Source organism: Talpa occidentalis, unplaced genomic scaffold (genome assembly GCF_014898055.3).
Source record: "Talpa occidentalis isolate TD23 unplaced genomic scaffold, MPIMG_talOcc4v2.1 talOcc4.3, whole genome shotgun sequence".
In the NCBI taxonomy this organism is placed as follows: Eukaryota; Metazoa; Chordata; class Mammalia; order Eulipotyphla; family Talpidae; genus Talpa; species Talpa occidentalis.
The window spans coordinates 35,964,275-35,984,494 of record NW_023603184.1 but is presented as its reverse complement, the minus strand read 5'-3'; the positions used below and the strand labels follow the sequence as shown (position 1 = coordinate 35,984,494).

General features: G+C 43.8%; 1 protein-coding gene and 1 pseudogene across 1 annotated transcript; both read right to left on the bottom strand.

Moving 5' to 3' along the window:
• Nucleotides 1-8,979: 8,979 nt before the first annotated feature.
• On the bottom strand, nt 8,980-10,010 carry LOC119254983 (olfactory receptor 52H1-like; annotated as a pseudogene).
• An 8,528-nt stretch (nt 10,011-18,538) lies between these two features.
• On the bottom strand, nt 18,539-19,489 carry LOC119254631 (olfactory receptor 52H1-like). The gene has a single exon (XM_037521732.1). It carries the CDS (start codon nt 19,484-19,486, stop codon nt 18,539-18,541), a length of 948 nt encoding a protein of 315 aa, XP_037377629.1. The 5' UTR covers nt 19,487-19,489.
• Between the last annotated feature and the right edge of the window lie 731 nt (nt 19,490-20,220).

The following is a 20,220-nucleotide window of genomic DNA, read 5'->3' as shown; positions in this document are numbered from 1 at the left end:
CCAGAGATAAATAAAGCATATTTTGGGGTCTTCCTCCCTCTTGCCTCATCTGACTCACATTCTTACTCAGAGCCAAAACCCACTGACTTGACAGCCAGACTGAGTTCTACTTCTCACTCTGTGACGTAAGGTCAGTTACTTATCTTCCATGTCCTGGGGTCCTGTGTGTAAATGAGAATAATTATGTTTTACTTTAAGAGGTGTAGATATGTTAATATGTAGATATTATATTTATATGCAGTCTCACTATTCTATGGTAGGAGTCATTTATATCAGTTATTATAATTCCCTATGCTCATCTCCACTCCCATTTTGAAGTCAGATAAGCCAGCACTATATCAAAGACTCTTTCCCAAGTTGTTGACCAAGCCTGTGGCACAAGATGGGGGTTCCTTACAGAATCTTCAAGAACTAAGATGTGTGCCCCTGTCCTTCTCTGCATAATCCCACTCAAAGCCCTGTCACCTGGTAGTTAATCTAGCTACACCTTCAGACTCTAAAACCAGTCCAATAGGTTAGGTTTCAGGGATCATGAATCAGGGCTGACATGCCTACAATAGTCCAGATTGACCACGCTTAGTCCCAGCCTCCCTAGCACAAGAAAAAAGTGGCAGACATCTGCAGAATACAAGGCCTCATAAAAGAGCAGGGTACAGCCCAGAATCCTCCTTTATCACCTTATTTTTCGTCTCTAACCCCATGCCATACCAACCAAGGGGTAGCTGGCATAAGCGAGCTATCCTGCGCTTTTAGGCATCCCAACTCGTCCATTACAAAAGAATGACGACAAGCACATTAAGCACATGAAAGCAAGTCAGGCACACTGCACGGTGGGAACATGAGGCAGGAGAGTGGGCCCTGCTCTGGGTGCCTGAGGGGAGCAGGCATGACTGGCTAGACATCCCCCACTCTCCGTCTAGGGCATCTCTCTACCAGGTCTCTCCATCCCCACATTGCCTTAAACCTTGAGGATCTTAAAAAAGATCACCATGGTGAGGGAAGTCTAGCCAAAGCACATCACCATCTCCCTACCTGCTTGTGATCCCCCCTCATCCTCTACTTGTACCTGAGGCTGTCCTGGGAACACCAGGGGCAGCAGCAGGACTGTGGTCAGGAAGGCTGGGAGAGGCTGCATCTTGAATCAGCTGTCGGAGTGGAGCAAGACTTTCGCGTTCTTCTAGGCTTTTATCCTCGGTCCAAGTGAATGGTCTCAATAGGAGGAGCATAGATTTCGACATCTAATTGTATGATGGGGGGCCATGAGGCAGGGGTGGGAGAAAAGAGCTGTGACAGGCCAGTGCCTCTGAAGAGGGGGTGGAGGTGAGTTTCCCACCCCCAGGTGAAATCTGCCTCTGCCCTGCTGGGCCCTCCTGTCCAAACAGATTAAGGCAAATCTGAGACATCCTGGGGGCCTCGAGATGGGTCCCTTTCAAGGAGGATTATGGTCTTCCCCTCAACTTAGAGGGAGGGAATACTCTAAAAGGAAATGCAACTCTACCTGCTCAGTCTCCAGAAGAGAAGCATTTACTTAACCATGCATCCTTGGATGGGGGCCAAGCTGTCAACCTGGGGGCATAGCTTCAGCAACGCTGTATTGACCTGTTCTGTCTTGTGCCTTGCTTCACCCCTAGAGAGAAGCACTGCCCCTCTATTCTAGCTACTCTAAACATTTCCGTCCCATCCCACTATTCAGATCTATCCCCTAATTCCAGCTCTAGTGACCTGTCCTCCAGACTTCCGCTGCCTACCCTCCAAGAAAGTCCCCTCCAGTCAAAGGAGGCTGAAGAGGCTCCAGTGCCCTGTGCTGTTGCTAGGACATCCCTACAAAGGAGGAGTTTTGGCTCTTGAGGCCTAGAGAAGGGGTCAGAGCTCAGTGCCTAGTGTTGGCCACCCTTTTACTCTCTCCTCTGCCGTCTTCTCTGTCTCTTGAGAGCGTCTCACGCATCGACCCTGAGTCTCACATCCACCCTGGCACCGAGGGGGATGTCACTTTACTATGAGGTGTGTTTTGCCCCCTTTTTTCCACTGAGGAATTTAGTCTCTGTACTCTGATCTCTATACCCTTTACCATTCCTGAATCTCATTGCATTTCCAATTGAATATTATGAGCACTTAACATAAATGTCCTTTGCTTGCTCACCACATCCTTTAGAATACTTTTCCCAGTGCATAATACCTAGTAGAGAAAGATGTGCATGGAATTTTACCTTCCCATTCTAGGGAAAGTGCTGGAGAGCTTATGTGAATGCATAACTCCTGCAAACGTGCCCAGGATGCAGCAGGGCATTTTGATGAGACGCCACACCTGTATCTCACTTTACTATTCTCACCCACCTGCCAAAGCCAGGATTCCATTCTCCCTCAAGTCCTCTGGCCCAGTCTTTTTGTACCATGAGCCTTGGAGGTACCAGGGACTAGAGATAAGAGAGGAATGAGTTGGAAAATGTAAACTGAAAATGTAAACTGCATGGAGTGGAAAACTTTCTTCATGCCCAGTGTTCAGGCTGGTGTTGCCAGAACTTTATGGCAGGCAGGATAGAGGGAAGGGAGGCTGAAAGAACAGATAGAGCATGAAGCCTAATAATTAGTGCTGGGGTCCTCTTTCTAGACTTTTGTGACTAATACAAGTTGTAGATCCACTTGTAATCCACTCCCTTCCCTCCCAGCGCTACGGGTAACTTGGGGTCCAGGTATCCATCCCCCAGGTCAGAGACCATGACAGTTTCCAGTTATGTTCTGTTTTATTCACATTTCCCCAGCCATTTCCCCAGCCCCTCCTGCCTTCATCCCTTCCCTTCAGCAAACGTGAATTTCTTCCTTTGTGTCACACACTGTACAAAAGGCCCCACTCAGGGCCAGGTTTTATAATCTGTTGCTGGCTGAGCGGTGGTAGAAAAAGACAGGCTCCTGATTCCCACCCAGCTGTGTCCTGGCCCTCCTTGTCTGTCATGGTCCAGGCCCAGCCATCTTCTTATAGGTCGGTGATACATTTATGGGGATCGACACAGAGGCAGAAAGAGCAGAACAGGTGTAGGCACGGCACTCCGGGCAGGGCAAGGTCAGTGCAGTGTTCATTCCGCTTGTGTGATGGAAGAGGGCTGGGGTGAGGGTAAGGCCCCAAACTGGCCGGTGATGGGGAGACCTGAGTAGAGCTGAACCAGACAGGCCCAGTAGCACTGCTTGGCCACCCGTCGGCACTCGCTGGAGAAAAAAGAATGTTCATTCATTCCTCCCAGAGGCTCTCTCGGGACCCACGCTTGGCACTGGCCCCGCCCAGCAGAGTCGAAACAAGCGCCTGAGCCTCTGTGCAATCTGCTGGGTGCGCACTCCATAGACCACGGGATTCAGGGCCGGGGGCACCACCACGTAGAGGTTGGCCAGCAGGATGTGGATGTGGCTGGGCACTGTGTGGCGGCCAAAACGGTGAGTCAGGAAGGAGAAAAGAGCAGGTGTGTAGAAGAGAGTGATGACACTGGCATGGGCCCCGCAGGTGCCCAAGGCCTTGTGACGGGCACCGTGGGATGGCAGGCGACAGACGGCACGGAGAATAAAAGCATAGGAAGTACCTATGAGGCCTAGATCCAGAACTGGAGAGAGCAAGGTAGTGGCCAGTCCGTACCAGACGTTGGGACGCGTGTCGCCACAGGCCAGTCGAGCCACCCCCATGTGCTCACAGTAGGTGTGGGGCAGAGCCCGCTGCCCACAGTAGGGCAGTCTCTGGAGCAGGGCCACAGGGGGCGCCATGACACAGGCACCCCGGGTCACAGCAGCTACGGCCACGACACCTATCACACGCTGGGTCAGCAAGGCCCCATAGCGCAGAGGCTGGCAAATGGCCACGTAGCGGTCCACAGCCATGGCCAGCAGCACAGAGGATTCGGCAATGAAGGCCACGTGAGCAACAAAGAGCTGAGCTAAGCAGGCCCCAAAAGAGATCTCATCTGACAAGCCCCAGAGCACTGCCAGAGCTTTGGGCACAGTGGATGTGGCCAGAACCAAGTCAGTGATTGCCAGAAGCCCCAACAGCTGGTACATGGGCGCCCGGAGGGCCTTATCTACCGCCACCAACCCCAGCAGAAGGGCATTTCCTGCCAGAGCTGCCACATACAGCAGGCACACAGGCACAGAGAGCCAGGCGTGTAAGGCCTCCAGTCCTGGCACCCCCAACAGGACAAAGGGCCCCGGCCCACTGATGTGCATGGTCTGGTTGAGAGCAGGCGGTACAGGGTCCAGCTCCATCACCCGGTTCCTCCGGCTCAGCCCTGCAAGGTATAAACAGGGCCCATGAGAGGCAATCACCAGTTCTGTAGACTTTTCACATAGGTGGCTGTGGCGAGCAGGGGTTAGGATGCTGCCGCATTTGCTAAGAGCTGTCTTCGTGGCAGGCACTATTCTAGGGAACTGTCGGCCTATTGATTCCCTAACCAGTTTGCTAATGGTCCCATACGATGGATCAAGGAATTTGGCTTATGAGAAGTTAGTATAATTACTCCAGGTCACACAACAGGGAACTTAGAGGAATATTTGATTCAATATTCAATATTTGATTCAATATTAACATGATGAAATGCCATCCTCTCTGACAGCCTTCTCTGAGGGCTGCCACCTGGGGGCAGCGGGGTGTGCCTTTCCTGGTCACCTGTTCCAGAGGGAGCCATTCGTGTCCTCTAGCTCAATCCCTCCAGCCACAGTACAGACTCTGTGCTCCCTCTTCCCTAGAGGAGAAAGAAATCAGAAACAACTATGGAACTGTGATTTCCCACCCCACTTACTGACATGCTCCTGCAAAGCTCTTCTGAGATCCTTCTCCAGAAGCCACTCTCCCAAATACCACATTCCTCCCAGCCTGTACAGTACTTTTCCCCATTTTTTCGTGGCCTCTGACCTTCCTCCCTCCAGCTCTCATGCCAATAATTCCTTCATTGACTAGTGCAGCTGTCCACTCCTCACTAGCTGTGTGGCTCTTCTTTCTTCTGTCCTTAATGCACGTAAAGATCCTTTGGGTTCTACAGAACTCAGTATGGGAAAGTTCAGATCCCACTGAGGACACAGCAGAACGCTAAAGCAGTTAAGATGACTGGCTCAGCTGCCCAGTGACAGGGCAACTGGTGGTCAGATTTACAGGGTAGCGGTGAGAGGTCTTAACTTAGCTGGGTTGAAGTTAAGAATTGACTGGAAAAAAGATCTAAGCTAAGACAGGTTTTCCATACTCTACCAGAAGGGCAGCGATATGTCCTTGAACTGCATGAGATATAGCATCTGGGGTCCAACCTCAGAGGACTGAGGGACTGGGCAGACAGCTGGGTGTCTGGCTCTGAGAAAGCTATGGAGCTTCCCATGCTGTGTCCACATCAGGCTTCCCACAGTGCTGCCTTGGAGACCTTCCCTCACATCCCACACCTGGACTCCTGCAGAGTAGACACGGATGATACACTTGGCTAGACTTTCCCAAATGGAAGTCCTGTTGGTTTAGAAACTAGAGCTTCCTTCTGAGGGAGGAGGCTTGACTGAGTCATGGGCCCTGCCCTGCCTCTCGCACAGTGGGGGCCCTGCAAGCTTGCCTGAGCCCTGGGAACATTCTTCCAGGACCCACAGGACAGGCTCAGCCTTCATGTGGGGAGGAGATTGCCAAATTTTTCAAGGTCTGGGAACATCTGTCCCCAAACCATAGGGCAAGCGTAACCCATATCCAGACAGGGCCCCACAAGAAAATCTCCAAAACGTAGAGTGTAGGCCCTACCAGCACACTTCCTCTTGGCAGAATTCCAGGGACAACTCCCCCCCCTTCCCTCATGTCCACAGCCCACACTTCTGCTCCTCCCATTTCTTCCCACAGACTAAGGAAAGGGGAGGAGGAAGAAGCTGGACTCCCCTACTACCTCCAGCTTCAGCGTCTGCCCTGTGTCCGGTTCTCTGCAGGCACAGCCACACACCTCTCTTCCTCCACCTGCCCTCTCTGCTCTCCTTGCCTGCCAGTCCCTGCTGCCGCTCCAGAACCGGTCAGCATCCCCTGGAGTGCAACAAGGAACGCGGGGAGGGAGAGATAAAATAGGATGTCTTCTCCCCCCAACCTCTGAGGCACAGGATGACTCTGAGTCGAGTCCAGGAGCATCTGAGTGGTCATGCCCAGCTAAGGTGTCCTCCCAGTCTATTCCTCTCTGGAAACATACACAGAAGGACAGAGTTAATAGAGTTAGGACTAGGACAAGATCACCTGGCAGGCCGGAACCCTCCTCCCACATTCTTCACCCTACTCCTCACTCAACAGTGGTTTTGTTTAGCGGAGGAATCTGCCTCTGCCACTTGCACAGGTTCCGCAGCTCTGCTTAACCCTGGGCTTTACTCCCACTCTGAGAACCTCTTCTTTCATCTCTCCAGTCACACACTCACTCCTTTTAATAGGTACAAGTCCTGAGGCACTGGTGGTACAGAGATCTGCCCCAACCGCTGCAGACTGAGACTTGTCTCTCACCGTCTGCTGCCTCCTCCCCAGAGTGCTCTGGGCTGGAGGCCATTATTTCCCTCTTCTTTTTCCATCCATCCTCCTCAGCGTACCTCTGGCTCCTCAGAGCCATTCTATTCATACAGTGTCCTGCCTAAGAGGCTCCCTCTGTGGAAGAGCATATTAAATGCAAATGAACGCTTTATGGGGGGAAAAAAGACATAATGAAAAGAGTTCAGAAAATCAATTCAAACACCATATATTGAGTCTCAGGTTTGTTAAATGATTTGAGGCAAAGCTATGAATCACTGTGACCACGATGTAGACAGATTTGAGATTCCTGACCTGATTTCATTTTTTTTTAAGGGTTGCTAGTTTATTTGGTTTCCATGGAAAAACATATGCATTAGCACCGTAAGTTGTTTCACAATTCAATTCAGTTGGTCTGTTAGTGAAAGCTCTTCAAAGATTCTTGAAAATAGATTTATCCTGAGGATGTGTGTATGTGCATTTCTCTTTCCAGTATGTCCATAGCATGTTAGTGGGAAATTGGTAGAAGCATCAGACTGTCAATCTGATCCAATCTTAAACCTAGCAGAAATTAGGAGGCAGGAGTGTTCCATTTTTCTTGTTCCTGTATAGTCCCACCTCAGGGTTGTGATTTAGATCTAGAGCGGGCTCTAAAACCAGATTATCTAGGTTAGGTCTCTAGTTCTGCCACACATATGTGTGACCTTGCACAAGATACTCAGCTTCTCTATGCTTTAATTTCTTTATCTAAAATCCATGGATTATAATAAATGTACCAACTTAACAGGAATAATGTAAGGATTTAAAAACAAAATATGCAAAGCAATTGCATGAGGTACAAAAGTGCCTGAGACACAGTGAAAGCTTAATGCATGTTACAAAGTGTTGTTGCTATTACCCTTAGCACTTGCATTGTCCCTTGAACCTGTTCCTCTAGAGTCCCATTCTCCTACATTCTTACCTCTCATTTCCATAATCTGCCTCAAGTTCTTTAATATATATTTTTAACAACAAAGAGTGTTGGGAACTGAACTAAGGAAATTTGAAAGCAGAAAGGTCCTGAGTATGAAAAAATATTGGCTAAAAGCAGACTGAAAGATTCAGATTAGATCTGATTAGGCCAAAGAAATAACTTTTTTTTTGCAAATAGACCCAAGAAACAGGCACTGAGTATAAGGCTAGCTCTAAATAAAGTGGGTAGTTTGATGATATTGTCTTCTAATCCCACTCCAGGTTCCCAACCTTCATCTTTCCCATTATTCTGATTCAGTAATGGTGGGAAAGAAGAAGGAAGTTGTGATGCTTTAGTCCAGTTCTCAAAACAGCCTCACTGGCCCTGTGCTGCATGCTCCCCTTTGTACCCCAGAGTTGTTCTCTGAAAAAAATCTTAACTCATTTCCATCAGGACAACAATATTTCCTAGAGCATCTCCTTGAGGCCTGGCATTCTTATCAAAATCTTCAGTGTTCGGAATAAGTCAAAGTGCGGGAATAAGTCAAAGTGATATTTGTAGTGTTTGGAATAAGTCAAGGTGATATTTTCAGGAATCCCAAAACTCTACCTCGGGTATGGCTGATCTTAGCTGGTGAACTTCTACTGCTGATGGGACAGGAACCTCTCACCTCTCTGCTGTGGAAGTTGGATTAAAGATGAGGAAGACGCATCCAACCTCTATCTACCCAATGCTGCTTCCTTTTCTGCTGCTCCAGCTTGTCCACTCAGCGGTCAGTGCATTGGAGACCTGGGATGCTCCAAAGATGCTCCTCTGGTAAGCCTGGGAGAGAGCAGGTGTTATGAGAAGGATTTATGGGTTTCTTCTCTGCGTCTCTGGAGGGGGGCATGGGCCCTGAGGCCTGGTAGGATTGAGAAACTGCTAGTCTCCGCTGCAAGCTGTTAATGAGGAATTAGCAGAAGCCTATATTCATCTCTGCTGACTTGCATTTGCCTGGCACTCCCAGGGCCTGGGGAAAAGTAGAGGTGGAGCAGGGAAGGATCTGCAGAACTACTGGAGAGAGCAGCAGCCAACTCAGATGGAGGCATTCTCAAGTGGGCAAACCCATCTAGAAGCAGATAGTTATGGTTATTTAGTATTATTTCTGTCCCCTTAGCCCATAAACAACATATTGAAAAAAAGATGCTGATCATTTTTGTTTAAATTAAAAGTTTGTCATCATCTTAGAGCAGTTATAAGGAATTGCAAAATTTTAGTTTCCAGGAATTTAAAAAAAAATCTATTATTTCCTAGACTCACAATTTACCTTTTTTGCAACTGCAATGACTGAGTAGACATGTCTGAAATGGTAAGAAAGGCAAAACCACTTTTCAAATTAAGATGGAATTTTTCAAATGTTCTTTCTCTGGGGTGATAAGCTACAGCTTAGGTCTAACAGCCAATATTATCCAATCTAATACACACTATTAGATTACTTAATCTTATGTACCAAAGCGAATGCAGAACTTCCATATGCACAGTCAACTTGCTCTTGCTGCCCGGATGCAGGCATGTATCACTTGGATGCCTTAAGAAAGAGAAGAGTGACTCTGTCCTGAACCTGTTTTGTCTTTACTCCCTGGGTAACAGGGTTGAGTACAGGTAGGATGATTACATAGAGATTGGTCAACACAATGTGGAAAGCATGAGGGACATTGTGCCCAAAGTGATGTGCAAGGATGGAGAAGAATGTTGGTAAATAGAACATGAGGATGACGCAGATGAGAGAACCACAGGTGCCAAGCGTCTCTGGCAGGCATCTCAGGAGGGAAAGTGAAAGAAAGCACAGAGCATGGTGCTGGAGACAGCAATTAGTGCAACATCTGTCATCCTGCCATGATAGGAACACAAAAGCCATGCCAGATATTGATGACGATATCAGCACAGGCAAGGCAGATAACACCTATGAACCACAGTATTGATGAGGACACGTGTCCTGCAAAAAGTTAGCTGATTTACAAGGGGAACACATAGAGCAAAACCTTGATTCCCACAGCATTTTTTCAATGGTCCTTCGGGTCATTGTATCTCAAAGGGGAACAGATGGCCACATAGCAGTCAAATATCATGTAGCTGAGTCCAGGAAAAGCTGTAGCGCAGAAAGAGTACTTTATTGGGTTAGATAGTCAGGAAAACTGATTTTCTGGGAACCAAGCCAGAAGATGGTAAAAGGTTTACAATATGGGGTCAAAACAACCGGGATGTAAAGGGAAAAGAACATGGGTGCATGAAGACCATGTCCCACTGCAATGATGTGAAGAAGGATACAATTGCCCACAGTGGCCAAAAGAAAGATACAGCAGAAGGGGAAGCTGATCAAGTCTAGGCATGCCCAAGAGAGTCAAGTCACTTGTGTTGTAGCTACTCAGGATGCACATGGCCACTGGGTTCTGATGAACAGCTTCTGTCTGCAAAGAACAAATTCTATATAATGAGCATGAGTAAACTATATGGAAATTCTTCCTCCACCCTCTCTTTACATCCCAGCTTTTCCCTTTCCAATCTTCCAAAGAAGAACCTTTCATTGCTCCGAAGAGCAATGCTCATCTCTTCAAGAGAGATCTCCCTGACCCACTACAACAGGTACTAATTGCTCAGGCATTCTATAATCTTCAAACTGCCAAAAATGTTATTCCAGTTTTAAAGACTGAGCTTCTCTGGGGCTAATGCAATCTGTTACTGGATATATGTGGCCATAAAGAAAAGCAAATGAACCAATACAGAGATAAAAAGAAACTAAGTGGGATACAACTATGAAAATAAGGAGGTAGGTTGCAATTACAAATCCCTCTTACAGGTCAGGCTCTTATAAACTATAATTTCATTTTGAATCATCTTCTAAGATAAGATAATTACTTTTATCTCCCCTCTTTCTTTCTTTTCTTTTCTTTTCTTTTTTTTTTTTTACAAAAACTGAAAGATAATCTCACCCAAGATTTCATCTTTAGTAAGTGGCAGGATCAGGATTATTAAATCCCACATACTCCAATATTCTTTCATGTGGCTGTCTCACATGGTGACTGCTTCCTCACACTGTTAGAAGGCAAGAATTGAGAGTAGGCAGTAGACATAAAAGTGTAAGGAAATATAAGAGTGGAACTCTAATTTGTCCACTATACCAACCCTAGGGTGCTCGCAATGATTTTTCTGACATACTTGACATGACAAAACTTTGGGCCTTGCAGACTGGAAAGTTCGGAGACGGTCATGTTGAATGTCTGGCTCGCAGTGAAGGGGACTGGAGGGAACACTAGGCAACTCATTTTCCAGTTCCCATTTAGTACTGAGTGAGGAAATTGGTTCAAGTGTGTTTTTGACAAATACAGAGGTGACCTCTAGTGGAGGAGATGCAGAATTTATATATTCTAAATTCTGGGTTAATAAATACAGCAAATCAGGAACTTCCACAAGAATTTAGAATCTTCAATATACAGTCTAAAACTCTTTAATGAAATCACTTCTATAATCTTCTTACTAGCCCTATGATATAGGTAGGACTGTTATCTAGATACATTTTAAAGATGTGGTACTGAGGCAGAGAGAAGTTAAGTAACTTGCCAAAAGTCACACAAGGAGAAACCAGTAGGGCTGGGACTCAAGCCCAAAGGGTGTTTTCCTAGAAATCTGGCACGCATAACCAAAATTATCTGTAGAGTATGTGACAAATGGTATACATATATAACTGAATGGCAGAAGACATCAAACGAAGTCACATAAAGAAAACTGAAAGTAGGGCCTCACTGGTGGTACAAGGGGTTAAGACACAGCACAATGAAGCTGTCCTCAGCCACTGCAGCACGAGGTCAATCCCCAGCCAGGGAGCTTCCCACATGGTGCAGCAGACCTCTCCTGTCTTGCCCGCTGCTCCCCTCAGCAGTGCATTTCAGTCAATCTGCCTGTTTTGTTCCCTGCTCTGTCTCTGGTGAATCCTTTCACCCCTCCACATCTCTGGCCCACACCCCAGTTCTTGTATGCACAAATAAATAAAATCTTTAAAAAAAAAACAGAGAAGACCTCCTTTTCTAAAAGACCCCAGAGGTGAGACAGCCTTTACTACTTCTATGGACAAGTATTGGATGATCCTAAAAGTGGCAGGCAAAGAGATCAGCTTTTTGGTAGATACAGAGGCCATTTGCTCTGCCTTGCTCTAGTTCTCCAGACTGACCTACTGTTTCACTGCCCTCACTAGCACTGATGGCCAACCCAAGGCTGGACGTTTTACAACACCACAGCCCTGTTTGCTCACTTTTTGTTCAGTTTCATCTCGCTTACAGACCATCAAACTAAAGCTTCAGGTCATGGAGTATGGCTACCTAGAGGTCTACACAGCTGCAGAATGCCTGGATGGATGCTTGGGCAACCATTTTGGACAACCAGCACCACCTGTAGCCCCTCAGAGCAACACATGATGGCTGAAATTGACCTGGCCTAAAGACCCAACCTGCAGCATCTCATTCCCATTCACACCCCATTCCCTATAGTCTTTACACAAAACAAGCTAGGGAGGGCCAGGGCCACACCCCAGAACTCAGCTTGAAGAAGCTACAGAAGCTAAATCTTTATCCCATTTCCAAAGATTGTCATTGAACTCTCAGGAGAGGGGGAAAGGTCAGGGTATCATTACAAAGGTTAAAAACTAAGACCCCCTTCCTTGCCCAGCTGGCCAGTTTGGAAGGCTTGAATAGATAAAGGGACTCGGTAAGGCTGCATTGGGAATTGGGCCATAAGAACTGATCAACTTGATCTCAAATGCAGAAGCAGGACCAGGACACAATCTGTGTCAAAGGTCAATGCTCAAGCCCAGGCATCCCAGCAGATAACAGGTTATAAAAGAGAGTCTCACGCCCTTCTTGGTGTGTAGATGTCTCCTGTATCAGCCCCCCCCCGGCCCCCACCCCGTGTTCTCTTGCAGTGTTTCAATAAATCCACCTTTTCACTTTCTCAAAAAAAACATATATATATATATAATATTTCATATATACGTATATTTATATATACATGGTCTCATAAAGGAAAAGACATCTGGGAGGTTCAAATGAGAGGCGACTATACACAATGTAGAAGGGGCAAAGAGAAGAAAGGCTAACCAAAATAAAATCAGAAAGATCCTGTACATTTTGCAGTCTTTAGTTAGCACATAAACCGTACTACTGAGGGTATTTCTTCTTGAAATTTTTTTGAAATTCAGATCACAGAGTAGCCTTTACAATCTTTTGTCTATCTTCTGATCAGCCACACCTCTAGCACAGTCCTTGCAAACAACATCATCCCGTCTCCTTTTATCTTTGAAGTTGGCAGGGAGGGGCCAGTGAGCAAAGAGAGGGTTTCCACAGAGAATGTCTTCCAAACACGTGCTGTCTTCTCCAGCTTTCTGTTCTTGTTCCTTCCTGGACTTCCACACTCTCCTTTTCAAAATCTTCATCTTCATCTTCCTCCAAATCCTTGGGGGCAGGTTAATTAATAACTGTTAAAAGATCATCTGTGTGGTGGCTTGCAGCGGGAATCCACAGAATTGGGCTCAGGGCCTCTATGAAATGCCCACTCAGAGGAGAAAAAAATAGTCCAAGCCATGTGCTTGGGAGCCAGGCTCTCATCTTTAGCCAAAAACAGGCAGAGGATAACAAGTCTCAAGCGGTGGCTTCCAGGAGTACTCGAAGCCCCAACACCTTGACTCCCCGAAATTTCACCTGCAACTAATTAAAAGAGATTTTTTTCTTTGATATAGAAGAGGCGTTTGTAAGTCCTGGATTGGTTCACTTCAATTTTTGCCGCATGTAGCTATTCTCTCTTCCAACACTGTCCTGAAGTGATGTTTCCAAACTTGTTCAGGGACATCCTGAGTGACTGTCCACATTTTACCTTTCTATGAGAAGGTAGGTCTTTGCTTCAATACTGCTTTGAGAGTTGGTTCAGATCATCTTCATTTCCTCTCCCACCTTCCACAGATGCAAAAGTTGACCTGGCTGCTGTAATCCTCTTTTATGGTTGTCTGAGATCCCACACAACAGCCTTCGGAGATCATACAGTTGCCATGACGTCTTGGCTCCCAGAAACCCCTGCCTAAATTTTCTACTTCATAGTTGTTCAGTTATGTGTCTCAGCTGTCACCAATTTATTTTCATGATCTTGAGCCCTCCAGGACATTGACTGTTTTTACTCCTGATCATTTGGTACCCAGATGTCTTTGCATTCCTCTTTACCCAGGCTAGCTATGATTCAGTGTTTCAATCACTTAGAAATGTTTTGTTTATCCTTGCCTCACTGACCTTCTGTCATGCGTGATAATGTAAGAATTACATGTGTGTTAATGTAAGAATTCAAATCCTAGGCTAATCAACCTAATAAGTACTGTAGGTCATGGTGAAAAAACACATTTCAGGGCCTCCCCTGTGGCGCAGCGGTTGCGCGCTGGGCTGCAAAGCTGCCTGCAGCCTCTGCAACACTGGTTCAATCCCGGCCGCCGGTGAGGATCCCACATGGCTGCTCCCCTTAGCAGTGTGTTTCCTCGGTCTGCCTGTTCTGTTCCCGCTCTGGTTCTGGTGAATTCTCTCACCCTCCCGCGTTTCTGACTGTACCCAGTGCTTGTATAAATAAATAAATAAATTTGAAAAAAAATAAAATTAAAAATAATAAAAACACCTTTCAAATAGGCATATTTATATTTCCCTATTTTCATGATCATCAACCTAAAATTTAACCCTCAACAATGCCCAAAGTTCCAACATGATCTTGTTCAGCTCAATTTCTATAACTTTTTTTCTACCCTCCTCCAACCACATTCACCATCAACAACTTCCCCTTTTCTCAACAGATAATCCTTTATTTTACTTAACAGAGAAATTAGAAGCCATTGGATATGACCTCAAGCAGGACATATGATGGCGTCTAACAGGCATATATACATGCCTATTTTCTACCCCCTTTTTCTTGTTATAATTGCAAAAAAAAATGTCCCTTTTATATCTGGGGCTGATGGGGCCTGGGGTATTGAGGAATCCCAGAAGTTCTTGACTTATTCACAGGAATACAGGTGAGTTAGAAATGAGGCTTTATCATTAAGCGAAAAGGACAGGTTTGTTAAGAAAAGAAAAGAAGAAGAAAGGGACATTGGCATAGGTGCAAATGGGCAGTTCTCCAAGGGCAAGAAGGTGCCTTTTGAAATGGGCAGGATTAAAGACACAACTGCATAGACAGGCAGGTAGTCCTGAAGCAAAATCTCTGTTTTGCCAGAGCAAGGGACATCTTTATATAGTGTTCTTGAGTGGAAATTCTCCCTTTGGAGTTAAGTTGGTTTGCTGAAAAGATTGTTAAGGTTTTCTACCCCCACTCACCGTTCCAGAGTTTGCCTGCAGAAATTCCGATAACTATGTTAATCAGTTCTATCTTTATCCCCAGCTCATGCAGGAGGCAAGCTGTCTAGGAATAGGGGTCAAGGTGTTGCTCTTTCTCAGCAGGGTGCCCAGGAATGCCAATGGAGCCAGTTAATAGTTGAACAGGAGGAGGAGAATAGGAAATCCCGACCCACTGGGAGGTAGGCTAGTGAGTGAAAAATAAGGAATTTTAAATCAGGGGGAGAGGAAGGAATAAGAAGTGGGAAAATAGCACAATGGACTATGGATGCCTTGGTGGTGGGAAAGATTTGGTGACCACACCTGAAGGTAGAAATCCTACAGTGTCAAAATATTAACAAAGTGTAAAACAATGCTACTTCATTAATGAAAAAAAATTAATTAAAAAATAATATATTTTCTACAGCAGACAAAAATACTTTATCTTTCCATGTATCATAATACTGACAGTTTAAAGAAAATAAAATTATTTTCTTGTCTCCTAAAAATAAAGGCTTTGGACTCAGACAGACTTCTAGGTATATGCTTATCATATATTATTTGTATGATATTGAGCACATTATTTAATTTTATTATTAAAGTAAGACTAACATAATAAAAATTTACCATTGTAAACATTTCTGTTGAAGTAACATTGGTTTATAACATTATACAGGTCTCAGGTGTATAGCGCTATACTTTACATCTGTATATATCACATTTTGTTCACCACCATCATCATTCAATTGACTCCTTCCACCCGATTTACCCATTCCCTTTATCTCTTAACTTCTGGTGACCATTACTTTGTTCTTGTAGTCTAAGAGCTTGTTTTTCTTTTTTTTTTTTTTAAGATTTATTTATTTATACAAGAGCTGGAGTACAGGCCAGAGGCGCAGAAGGGTGAGAGGATTCACCAGAGACAGAGCAGGGAGCAGAACAGGCAGGCACCCGAAGACACTGCTGAGGGGAGCAGTGGGCGAGACAGGAGAGGTCTGCTGCGCCATGTGGGTATATCCCTGGCCGGCCAGGAATTGAACCCGTGCTGCAGAGCTTCACAGCACTGTGCTCAACCCACTGCGCCACCAGGGAGGCCCTAAATGCTTGTTTTTACTTTGCTTCGCTTGTTCATTAACTTCGTTTCTTTATGTTCTATACATGAATAAAACCATATATTTTATCTTTTTGTCTGACTTTTTTTCACAAACATAAACTCTCTCTACCCGTTCAAGTTGTTACAGATGACAATATTTCCATACAAAACTTAGTATTCCATTGTGAGTGTAGATACACTGAATCTTCTTTTTCCAGTAATCCAGCAATGGCACTTAGGTTGTTTCCACCCTTGACTGTTGTAAATAATGCCACATTAAGATTGGGGGTACATACCTTTCTTTAAATTAGTGTTTTCATATTCCTTAGATAAGAACCTAGAAGTGGGATGACTAGATCATATGGAATTTCTATTTTTACTTTTTTAGGTCTCTCCACACTGTTTTCCATAGTGGCTACACCAATTTACATTCCCACCAACTGTGCACAAGGGTTTCCTTTACTCCACACCCTCATGGACACCTCTCATTTCTTGTCTTTTTGATAATAGTCACTCCCACAATGTGAAATGATATCTCATCTTTTTTTAATTTGCTTTTGCTTAAAAATACTAGATGATGACCATATTTTCATGTGCCTGCTAACCATGTCTTCTTTGAAGTGTCTATTCGGATTCTGTTCTTGAGTTCTGTGAATTTTTTGTATGCTTTGTATATTATCAAATATATGATCTGCAAGTATCTCCTCTCATTGAGAAGGTTGATCTTTCATTTGGATGGCAATTTACTTTGCAATGCAGAAAACTTTTTGATTTTTGGTTTTAACCATTTTATAGTGGGCAATATATTTCTTTAAATTTATGCTTTACATGAAAAACATGTAAGTGAATTATTAATTAGGCTTTTAGTATAGTTACAATGGTGTGCAACATAACTATCTAATTCTACATCTTCATCATCCCAAAAAAGAAACATCATATTCACTAAGAGCTCTCTATTTCTCCTTCCCCCAGCAATTGGCAACTACTAATTGATTTCTGTCTCTATGGATTTGGCTTTTTTTAAATTTTCCACATAAATGAAATCATACAAAATGTCAGACTTTTGTGTCTGACTTTTATCACTTAATATGATGTTTTCAAAGTTCATCCATGTGTATCATATATCATCACTTCATTCCTATTTATGACCAAATAAAAATTCCATTATTTGGATATAACACATTTGGTTTATCCATTCATCAGTTGGTAACATTTGATGTGAGCTGTTTCCACTTTCCTGGCTATTACAAATAATGCTGCTATAAACATTCGTTTACAACTTTTTATTTGAACATCTTATCTGTTTTCAGTTTTCTCTAGTGTAAACCTAGGAGTAGCATTGCTGGATAATATGGTAATTCTATATTTAACTTTTTGAGAAACCACCAAAATATTATCCACAGACGTTGTGACATTTTACATTCCCACTAGCAATGTATCAAAGTTCCAGTGTCTATACATCCTCACCAACAATCTTATTTGACATTTTTTAAGTATAACCTCTAGTGAACATAAAACAATATGAAGTCATTGAGAAATCATTTTCCTAGATTCTTGTTTCTACCAAAATTCAAGCTAAGCTTCAGATTTCAAAAGGAATAGAACATGTATCAGTTCAGAAGGAAAAGAAAATCTAAAGTGGTATAAAGGGCATGTAAAGGAGAGAGTGAGAGGGAAGGGTAGAGTTGGGCACTGTAGACACCAAGCACTAAGTGGTTAGCGCCAATCATAACAATTTTGAAGATGTGTTAGGATATTTTAGTTTAATTCAAATGAAAATGGTAACTGTTAAATAATTTTAAGTAGCAGATTGCCTTGATCCTTGCTGGAGTTGAATTAGACAATTCAGTTTTTTTTTTAAGTACAATAATAAATTGGAGAGAAAAAGTTTGGATGCAAAAAATTCCTAAGTGGGACGGCTGGAAAAATCCTGGACAAAGAGAAAGTTGGGATATGTTTTACATTAAAAACATGTGAGTGAATGTTAAGAAAATTCAGAAAATATAATCAACAGTAAATTAATTTTTTAAAAATTTAAGATAAGGAGATAAGGAGAACCAGTTTTGACATGGAAAACCGGTTGGATTCTGTATCACTATACAAGGTGGAGAATTCAAGAGAATATATTCATCATGAAGAAAGAGGAAAAGGTAATAATATTTCTTTCCATGTGCTGATTTGAAGTTTCAGTTGGATGAACAATAGGAGATATCAAATAGAGATGGGAGAGAGAAATAATTGGGAATTTTCAGTATATAGATGGCTGTTGAATTTATGAGCTTACCATGTGATAAGCAAATTTAAACCCACAACAATTTCAGAAATGAGTGCTATTTTTCCTTTGTTAAAAAATTAATCAAAACAGAATGAAAGTACCCAAAGAGAGTAAATAATTGTGTATTTATGTTTTTGATAGTAGAAAATCAGGATACTTCCATCAGATGTTTATCATTTTCTTGGAAATTGAATAATTCTTACCTTTCACCCTCTGATTCTATCCATTGTTTTCTCCAACAAAACTGAGGTTTTGAAATTTGTAGAAATTGATTCCATCAGTGGAAGGATACCAACTACTGATTTACATGAGAAATTCTATTAAATCAACATGATTACTTGATTTCCCACAATCTTCTCTCTGTGCCCTTATACTTAGGTCACTGCATCCCTTTAGGAAAAAATAGAAGGATGACCTTGTCCCTGATCTGCTTTGTTTTTACCCCATAAATGATGGGATTGAGTGCGGGTGGGATTGCCACATAGAAGTTGGCAAACATGATGTGAAAGGAGAGAGAGATATTGTGACCAAAGCGATGAGTAAGGCTAGAGAATATGGATGGTGCATAGAATATGAGAATGACACTGACGTGAGAACCACAGGTGCTGAGCGCTTTCTCACGGGCATCTCTGGATGGAAGACGGAAAACAGCACGAAGGATGAAAGTATAGGAAATGCCAATGAAGACCAAGTCTGAGATAAGAGTCAACATAGGCACAGATAAGCCATACCAGATATTGATGGCAATATCAGCACAGGCAAGTCTGGCCACCCCTATGTGCTCACAGTATGTGTGAGGGATAATATGTGACCCACAGAAAGGTAAACGCTTCACAAGGAAAACAACAGGCAAAATGACAGCAAAGCTCCTAGCAACCATACCCACCATGATCTTGATAATTGTCTTTGGCGTCAAGACACTGGCATATCTCAAAGGAGAGCAAATGGCCATGTAACGATCAAATGCCATGCCTAACAAGATGGCCGAGTCCAGAAAAAAGCTGAAATGGAGAAAGAACAACTGGGTGAGGCAACCAGAAAATGTGATTCCTTGAGCTTTGAGCCAGAATATGCCAAGTGTTTTGGGAACACATGTGTTGCACAAGAGGAGGTCTGTAGAGGCCAACATTGAGAGGAAGAAGAACATAGGTTCATGGAGGCTGCGGTCCACTGTGATGAGGTAGAGAAGGATGCCATTACCTGCAAGGGCCACAAGGTAGATAGCAAAGAAAGGAATCCCAATCCAGATGTGGAACTGTTCCAGTCCTGGAATCCCCACCAAAATGAAGGAGCCTGAATTGAGGCTTGTCAAATTCAATGTGGCCATCGTGGTGATTGTCATTCCCTGAGGACAAAATATTTTATTTGATTCCTGGAACTGACTAGCCATGAATTCCCTTTAAGTCTTGTCCACAATTAAGATCCTTCCCTTTCTATGAGATAGCAAACACTAAAGAAAACAAAACATACCTCTGTCACAGTCTACATTAGTTACTAACCTCAGTGAAAACCAATCATTACTTGTGGGTGATAGAGTTTACCATAACTCCATTGTTACTAGATTGGGACTGACTGATTCCTGAGCTGGGAGTCTATTGGCCCGTTGTGTCAATTAAAGTTCCAAGATTGTCTTGCCCTTACCATGTAACTCAGTCTGAGATTTTTCAAAGATGTATTAAACACACTACTTTTCGTGAGTCTCAGGAGCATCTTCACTGGGCTAGTCAAAAAGGCAACAAAGACCACATGCAAGTCAGCAAATACCCATTTCTTTAATGTCACTGTGTCATTGGGATGCTAGTGAGCCAATCTACTGCTGTCCAGGACTTGCTTCTACCTCTTCCATATTTGGGGGGAAAAAAAATCTCCATCCAAATATTCTTCTGTCAACTCAAAAACTCTTCAGGATTCATACTTTTCTCCCATCTGCCATCTTACTCATCAGTTATTCTACGTTGTTATCACATTGTTCACCCTCTTACTGCTGGGGCATAGTGATCCGAGGACTGACTGTCCTTCTTCTACTTTCAGTCCCTATTTCTTGTCTGCCAGCTCTTATGA

Excerpts from the sequence above, each read along its gene's own strand:
- LOC119254631 (XM_037521732.1), bottom strand. The coding sequence starts at position 19,486 with ATGGCCACATTGAATTTGACAAGCCTCAATTCAGGCTCCTTCATTTTG.